Source organism: Belonocnema kinseyi, chromosome 6 (assembly GCF_010883055.1).
Source record: "Belonocnema kinseyi isolate 2016_QV_RU_SX_M_011 chromosome 6, B_treatae_v1, whole genome shotgun sequence".
NCBI lineage: Eukaryota > Metazoa > Arthropoda > Insecta > Hymenoptera > Cynipidae > Belonocnema > Belonocnema kinseyi.
In genome coordinates this window covers 96,039,184-96,048,602 of record NC_046662.1, presented here as the reverse complement: position 1 = coordinate 96,048,602, position 9,419 = coordinate 96,039,184, and the positions used below count along the sequence as shown (strand labels likewise).

The following is a 9,419-nucleotide window of genomic DNA, read 5'->3' as shown; positions in this document are numbered from 1 at the left end:
TTATCGTCATGAAATACGGAGGAATTGTGAATCGAGTATACTTTCAATCTCTCAAAGTGCTGATCAGTGATATTCTTTGACAAAATGTCATGTAGATGTTTTTCACTTCCACTATACAAGGATCAAGAAAGGCTTAATAATTATTCTTATCTCACTTCATATAGTCGTACGTCGATCTAAAGGAATAAATTCCTCCTTTAATCGCTTTGACAATTTGGAAGTTTGTCTGTAGATCGTGGAATCTTGGAACTATTCTCAATGGGCAATCGGGCATTAATTGCAGTGCATTGGTCGTCAGTCTCGTTTTCGTTAAATTTGCAATTACGGAATTGCGAGTACCTCCTAATCGAAGTCCATTCCACCTGAAACCCCATGGGCAAAGTACCTGTCTAGTTAACTATGCGGAGAATAATAGCTCTACCTTTATGACGTGACGTTATATCAGGAATTTTCCCGAATTACAGACAGCGACTCCTCGAATCGTAATTAACAAGTACGGCAGCAAGTGTGTTTCAGGACTAGGGGCGAAGCAGTCCCTTGCGTATACTAACTTCTTTATTGAATGAAAATAATTAGAGTCAATCATTTCAGAGTACATCGTTACAAAATCCATGATGGAAGAAGCAAGACAGTTGAAGCCAAATAAAGCTACAGTTTTATTTCAAAGCTTTAAAATTAAATATAATTTAACTTCAAATGCCTGCCTCTAAAATAATATTTTTTCTAAGATCGCTCAACATTTATGACATTTATTTTCGCTCAGATCTCATATCTGCCGTTTTAAAGAAAAACCTGCGTAATTGTCTTCGAGATTGAGGTTTATTTTTTTATACATGAGTAAGTCGTTCTTAAGTACAGCAGGTACATGCACAATAAATGCGATCTCGAGTTGAAGGTTTTGGAAATCAAGTATAAGGCATTAAGGATAGTATATCGGATCAAAGAAAATTTACTAAGTATTACATCGGCTGGAAATGCGTTTTTAGATTTTGAATTCGATAAAGATTACAACATTCGTTTTAAGGTTCAATAAAGTTAGCGGATGTCGCAATAAATCTGAGTTTTCTCAGTCATAATGGAGATAAGGAAAATTTATAGCATGCATTTTCGTGATATAACAAAATGACTTTTGTGGCCATGGTTTCACGATGTATGTTTAGGAGAAGTAAAAACGATGGCTTTAAATTTTATCGGTAAATTTGTTTGACGCATCAGGAGGAAGCGATTCATTTTTATAACTTTCATGAGAGATTATCCTTTTTTGGTATGTCTTGAAGGAATTGTGATGTACTAGGCATTTTTTTTGCAATAAAGTCTATTAAGCATTCTGAGAATTACAGAAACTTATAGAAAAAATGTTTTCAATAGAATCAAAATGTTGCCTGATCAGAATAATTTTTACCTCTTTTTATTCTAAAGCAGAGTTTTTGATGTGGAATCTACATATATGTGTAATCACTGTTATGAAATCGTTTTTTAAAAGAGACAGTTCTCTTGTTCCAGGTATTTTTAATTTTAAAGGAGAGAATGGTACCTTTGCAATTTACGATTATTGAAAAACACTTACCGCATAGTAGCAGGTGAGATTTCGCGGATATAAACCGGGAAAATTCGGCGATTGCAGTCTACACTTTTTTCGATGGCAGTCGGTAAATATTCGAGAGCAGTAGGTACCCTCAATGAGCTCCCCCAGAAATTGCTCGGGCGCGGTCGATTTCGTTGGTTCCTCGTGTTCGCCCAGTTGTACCGGTATCGCCATGGAAGTGTTGGAATATTCTGTAGAGGATGGTTCCATTGTTATGGATACGGTTGAAATTTGTACCATCCCTAGAAAAATATATAACTTATAAATTCTACGAATTCTTAGGGTCAACTTTTTTTACAACAGAAATGTACTAATTAGATATTAAAGTTAAAATACTGTATATTTAAAGTCCCGATTAAAGTATACTTATACAGCGAAACACATTTCGTCTGAGAGCTTTAAACTTTTAGGAGACTTCATTTAAAATGGCAAAATAAAAATGTGTCATTAGTTGTGTTGATATCAAAAAGATAATTTTACGCAGCATAAAACTCTACAAAAAGGTATGAATTAAAATTTGGGAATCTATATAAAGTCTAAACGATAAGCTTCTACATCACGATACAACTCCACACAATGTAATTTGATCATTAATATATTTAAAACCCTAAACTACCGAATTTTGAACGGTAAAATTCTGTATAAAGTAAAAATAAATGTTTTAATCTGAAATCAAAATAAAACGATTAAGTAATTCATAACTTTAAACAAATAATTTGTACGTCTAACTCGAATCTGCATACTATAATGCTTTCTCATTGTTTTGTGCAGAATATCATCGTGCAGGACTTACTAATGTAGTTTTACGAATAAAAATGATAAAAATGACTAAGTTAGCTTACAGAGTATTCTCATGTAGAGTTCATTTGTGCATAAAAAATCTTATTACAAATGAGCAATCATTGAATTATATTGCATGTAGTTTTCTAGGGCATCATTGAGTGAAGTTGATTAAAGCTCGCAAAATGTAATTTTTCACTTTGCACCAAGTTTAATGGTGTAGAATTAAATAATTCACAATTTATATTAAAACAAATACGTGTAGGATATTGCGGCGTAGAATTTACTTGTACAGAGTCGATACCGGTCCAAATATTTTAATTTAAAAGTGAAGAGACATAAAAAATAATGTAGTTTAAAATTAGTAATCTTCATCGAATGCATTTTATACTTGAATTTACATGTAGAGGAATGCCACTTTAAATTATTATGAGAATTTAGCATAATACTCTTTCAACTTTAAGTAGGGTGGAAAGTGTGACTTGCGTGTCAATATTTATAGATTTTAATTTTTGATTTTATTACTTTAATCTCGAAAGAATATCCATTTTTCTTTGAAGTAATGCGATTTAAAATGAAATCCCCTAAATCATCCGCCTCTGATTATAGTTTAAATTTTTGAATTAAATTGTATAAGTTGGTTTTGATTTTCTGTTTTTAATTATTTTATGTTTTTCACTTTTCGTAAATTAATAATGTTAGATGATTTAAAATAAAAAACTTTATTTCATTGAGACGTATTAAATCAGTTTTGGACACGTACCTACGAAAGGATTCCCGTAACGAACCACGGCGTCTGACCGTCGTATCATCTTATACGCCATTCTAAAGTCAAAATTGAATCCTGTCTGATCCTTGCTGAGCCTTAGAAGTCTAAGTGTTATAGATACGCTTGGCGTCTCGCTATAGTATATGGCAGGACCCCAGGATGTTCCACACCACAGGCCACCGGCGTCGGGACGCTTTGCTTCGGAAATCTGTAAAGATCCGTCTGGACAGCCTTCAGCAGTAAAGGATACAAATTTACCAAGAGTAAAACTGTCAAACGTCAACTGCAATTAAAATAAGAAAAATAGTTTATAATGCTATTATTATACACTGTTTATGCAAAAAATATATATTCTTGAAAATATATACGGAAAGGATATGGGAAAACTCTCATGTTCCACTAAAAGTTGCTAAAAAAATATGAAATAGTAAAAAACATAGTTTCCTGATAGTATAAATTACAAAGAAGATTTGCCGTTAGGATTCTGCTAAATGCTATCCTGTTACTTGTAGTGTGCCAACAATTTAAAGGTATAAAATATTGGCGAGAATCTACTAAGCAGCAGATGGCTGGCATATTGCAAACAGAAAATACGAGCAAATTGTAAGAACAAATATCAAGAAATTGGAAGATCTCTGCTGACATGTTTTCAACTAGGAGGAAGCAACTATTTTTTGTAAGTTTCGCTCAAAACAGTAATTAAAAGTTTTTTCCTTATGATACTAAAATTCGCATCAAATACTCTTATTTTTAGTGAAGCATATATAATAATCGTAGAAATGTATTATCGTTTGAACAATAAACTAATAAAGCTTAATACAATGAAATCGATATAAAAGAGTGTTATGCATGATTTGGTTATCAATTAATAAAACAGTTGCTGTCGTTGGTTTAGTGGAATTATGGTTATAAAGGAGAGAATCAATTTCGAAACTAGGTATACCGTAATAATACAAATTGTGTGTCGTGGTTATTTCGCACTTGCTCGACTCTTCTCCCTAAACCGCATCATGCTATAACGAGTTCATTTCCCTTTTCATCTCTCGTGCTAAACAACTCGAAAATTTAAAGTATTTGTTTTAAATATTCACATGTGTTACAGGATAACTGTGTAGAATGGGCTGTTTTTATGCTATCCATAAAATTATAGCGCGTTCGATAAAATTCAATCATTACATGGAGTTTAATGTTGCAAGAGGAGAAAGTTAGTGAATAGTAAGTTTCACATAATTGCAAATGATTAAAAGCCATTTAATGTAGCCGAAAGTGGTCGAAAGTAACATCAAGTAACTGGAAGTCATTGCAGACGTTTGCAAGTGATTTTATCGTGAATTCCGAATAGCTTCAGGTTATTTCCGAGAGTTTTAAACTGACTGTAGGCGATATCAATTGATTGCACGGATCTGCATATGGCTTCAGATGATTTTATGTGACTGCCCTAGCTTTTACATGGGGTTGTAAGTGATTGAAAGTGATTAAAAATAGTTTAACATTTTTTCAGGCCATTGCACATGATTGCGCGATGAATTGCGATTTTCGAGTTTCAGTCATTTTCCACTGGTTGAAAATGATTGCATCTAATTGCAAGTGATTATAAGAGGCTTTCTTAGGTAACAAGTAATTTATAAGTGAGTACAGGTGACAGAACGTGATTTTATATGATCGCGAGTAGTTTCAGGTAATTTTTTTGTGATTTTAGGTAATATGTTTTCTACATTGCAATGCTAATATTCCTGGTAACGTATAATAAAAATAATCTAAAAAATACCTTAAATTAATTTGTTATACTAAACATTCTCTCTTTATATTGTTACGTAAAAACTTTGCCAATGACTACAATTTTTATGAGGAAGACACTTTTTTTTGCTCATAAGATCGTTTGGATTGTGCTTTTGTTCTAGAGTTTAAAAGCCTGCCCGCAGCATGAAGCCCACTTTTTTATAGAATCGTGTTTCTATGTAACGTAAATTTTGCTCCTGACAACGGCATTTCATGTATGTTGGATCTTGTATGTGTATATAGAACTCGAATGTGTTTGAAAATTTCACATGCGAGAGCGAACGCCAGTTAAGTCAAATGAGTATAACAATAGTGTAGTCAAGAATGAATAAATGAATGTCGATAACGTGCAACACGTTTTTCTTTTGTATTTGATCCAACACTGCAAACGTGTTAACTAGATTATAATTTGCACTCTTTCACCTGAGCTAAAACAATTTTACTAGAATATATATTCAAAAATATGTTTCACAAAAATTGGGTAGAAATGATCTGAATTGTGTGTCAGTAATCTCAATATGATATGCGAATTTGTGAAAATACGTCTGAGGTTTTAAAGCAAGCTTTTTAACTTAGAAAAAAACTGATATGAAAATTAGAAAACTCGAGTGTTATTTGTAAGAGTCTATATCGTTTCAAAAAAAATTAACGTTTTTTTCAATTTATGTTCATAATATAGTTTTATATTTTTCGGAACTTAATTTCTTTTACATTCAGAGAAAAATTATTCACCTTTGCAACTATTAGCGCAGCTGGTGCAATGTGGTGGAGTTAATAAAAAAATTCCAGCCCAAATTCCTCTCTATTTGAATATTTCCTTTTTCCACTGAACGTTGGCCGCAGAACATCTCTTTTCTCGCTTTCTTTTTGCTCTGACTAAAAACCATGTAGCCAGACTTTGAAAGTTTATCCTCATCACATAACATTATTTACAGAGTTTAATAAATCGCGTACTTCAAATGTGTTCTAAAAGTTTCCTTGATCTATTGTTGGAAAATACGCAAGAGAAAAATTTATTTATTATTGAGATTAAATGTAAGCAAATTGTAATTTCATTTTTAAATATTTTAGTCTAAAGCTGGACCGTAAAGTTGTGTTTTAATTATATTCCAAATCAGAGAGAGAGAGAGAGAGAGAGAGAGAGAGAGAGAGAGGGAGAGAGAGTGGACAAATTATCGTCTCTAATTGCTCTCTGTATTTATCGGTTGAAACGAAAGAACATAATGATGTATGGTTATAGATTGAAATGATAAATTAATTGCTCATTTCTTTTTTATAAATTAAATAACCATTAAAAAATATAACACTGCGCTGCAAATTTTAATTTTTTTTTATGCGAATAAGATGGCACCTTGTGTTTCCGAATTGATTTTTCGTGCTGAGCACTAATCTGGGTTCAAAAACTTCGCATCACGTCATGTTTTTGCGAAAATATGGGTTTAAAAACACCCTAACAATGGTGTTTTTAGCCATATTTGAAAAAAATTTTGAGCTGAAGCATGACGTGCTACAAACTTCGCTAATATCAGAAATTAAAAGCTGAAACAATCTCTTTCAACTGAGCCATATGCCAAATTAATCACATGCACCCTTATAGTGAGGGGCGTGTTTTTGTCTAGGGATGGAGGAAAAAAAATGAAAACAAAAAGGATTTTAACATACTTACACTCTTATACTTATTCCTACTCTAAAGTTTAACGCGTTCGATCGCTAATGACTAGACCTCACGGCTTATTTTAACATAACAGAAAAAACTGAAGTTAAATTTGGTTGCATGTAAAATTTCCCGCTTTAAAGTTTACATGCTATTTGACGACATTTTATCCTACGATGGAATAAAAGCTGTTGTCTGCTACGGCATCCTTAACAGCAATGGAAAAACGGCAAAGTATGAGTGAATTCGAGTTCTAAATCAGGACACCAGATTTAAAAGAACACAGACAAAACAAAAGTTAACATTTTTTGTAGTTAAGACTTGCAACAGTTGAGAGTTAAATATGTTTCGGCGAAAGTTTCACCCAGGTTAAAAGAATAATTTTGATCTCGTCTATTATGTCACACTGGAGTGAGCAAATTTCGATAAAACATGTAGAATAAGAAACAGAAAAAAGAAAAAGAATTGTTCTTACTGATATAGTATCTCCTCCGAAACAAATTACACTATTGTAGACGAATTAGAACTTATTTAATACCATTTAGCAAAAAACGCAAAAAACAACTGACAGATGGGAATCCCCATTTCTCTTCAATTTAATGAAGTTAAACGACGATAGATAGCTCCAGCGTCGCGATTCTCGTTACATCTCGAATAAAAATGGAGCAATTATATAGCGAAAGATTATCGTGGCAAGGTTAAAAATAGGAAATTATCTTCGATTAATGTAAAGTTTATCTGGCAAGGTTAATTTTTGTTGCGGTGAATCTTTCACCTGGAATCGACGTAAACTTTATCTTTCGTTTTTTCTGTGATTTTATTAATAAACGGGCTTATAAATTTAGAGGATGTAAATAAAAACATTAAATAATTTTTGTAATACAAACTTTGTAACCTTAAAACTCTAAATAATTTAATTTTCGAAATTTTAAATTCGTGGAAATTTGAGCATTAAAAACTTACAAATTAAATTGATATAAAATCTATTAAATTAAATTAGGTAAGAATGTAATGAATAAAAATAAACATTTAAAAATAATCAATATATTTGAATATTTTCTGAAGTCCTACAATATTAACCGAAACTTAATGTTAAAGTTTCTTCGGGGGACTTGGCTTTGAACTTTAGTCCTGTCAATGTTGACGTCGCTAGCGATTCTCATTTTTTACACGAAAATAAACTTTATATCATTCATTTAATACAAATGTACATTACTTCGCGTTATTTTATGATATACTGGTATGAAAATAATACAATCCTTATATGAATTATTACATATCAAATTTTTCACTTTTGGACTTGAGATTTTACATAATTATTTAGTAATATTTATAATTCTTTTTTGTATTAAATTCTAAAATAATGGTAAACTTGATCTAAATGCAGTAATGTCTTCCATTTACCGAACTAATTGGTTAAATTTTAATTAACAAATTTTCTCCGTGTGATTTTAATTATACAATGATAATTATAATAGAAAAAAACATGATTGATTTCATAAATCATCTTTATAACGAAAGGAGGTTAGTATTGAAAAACACTTACATCCGAAATCTTCAATTATATCCAAGGTAAACGCCCTATAATTCAGGTAATTCCTAAACTACAGATATTGCGTCCATTTTTCAATTAGTTTAATATTTTACTGTGAATCAGAACCCTCAGAATGATACAATACTAAAAAAATACCAATGCCATCAAATAAATCACATGATCAATTAATTCAGATTCTAGGTTAGTTACTCAGGAACCGCCGGCAGCGCTTTATCACGCATAGTGGCATTTGGTAGTACTGCTTTGTACTGTATTTTTTGTTTGAGTTAAACAAATATTTTTATGAATTCGAATAAACAGATTTTAAACAAATCCATTGCTTAATACAAGCCATTTTTTGTTTAAATCAAACGAATTGTACTAAACAAATTATTTGTTTCAATCAATAAGGCAAATAGTTTCCATTTCTTAAAATTAAATAAATCTTTTTTCAATTGAAGCACACATTTTCTTTGATTCAATTATATGAATTCAAATAGATTTTGAAATTTGATTCAAAAAAACATTTTTCTGAGTGTAAGGGCGCATGCGATTAATTTGGCATACGGCTCATTTGAAAGGGCTTGTTTCAGCTTTTAATTTCTGAAATTTTATCAGTTTGTAGCACGTTATGGTTCCAATTTTTAAAAAATTGCCAAAAACGCCGTTTTTAGTAATTGTAACCCCTTTTTTCTGAAAGACGTGACGTGATGGGAATTTTTTGAATCGAGATTCGTGTTCAGTACGAGAAATCCATTCGGAAACACTAGGTGCCATCTTTTTCCCAAAACTCATATGGGGCAGTGTAATTAAAGTTTAGTAAATTTCCAATAAAGTTTTTTATTATTAGGAATGTCAATATTGGTAAGGACTTTACACTGAGAAAAAGATCTTTTTAATTCAAGCAAAAAGATTTGTTTGAATAAATATTTTTGACTCAACACATCTTCTTTATTTCAATTAATAAAATATTTGTTTAATTTCATTATATGGAAGATATTGAAACTCATTGAATAAAAGAAATTATTTGTTTGATTCAAATAAATGATTTCATGAAGCCAAAGAATAATTTTGTTTAAACGTATTAGAAACAAAGAAAAAGGGATGCGCAACTAAAGACATAAAAAACGGCGTGCTGAAAGGCGGATTCGAAATATGGTCAGGAGTAGACTGTGAATCACATGCTAAACAAGGAGTAGGTCTCATTTTGAACGATAGAGCAAAGCAGCATCTCGGAGACCATGGCTTCGTGTCTCCCAGACTGCTGTGGGCTAGAATAAAAGTAGGAATCAGAAGACTATTTATTATAGCATGCTAC

At 31.5% G+C, this 9,419-nt stretch overlaps 1 protein-coding gene across 1 annotated transcript in view; it reads right to left on the bottom strand.

Moving 5' to 3' along the window:
- LOC117175507 overlaps positions 1-9,419 on the bottom strand; it is a 116,851-nt gene that overhangs the window by 37,739 nt on the left and 69,693 nt on the right. Inside the window, exons 4-5 of the mRNA XM_033365215.1 lie at positions 3,129-3,417; positions 1,568-1,827 (exon numbers count right to left, since the gene is read on the bottom strand). Of these exons, the coding sequence (XP_033221106.1) occupies positions 1,568-1,827; positions 3,129-3,417 (549 nt within the window). The remainder of the gene's footprint in view (positions 1-1,567; positions 1,828-3,128; positions 3,418-9,419) is intronic.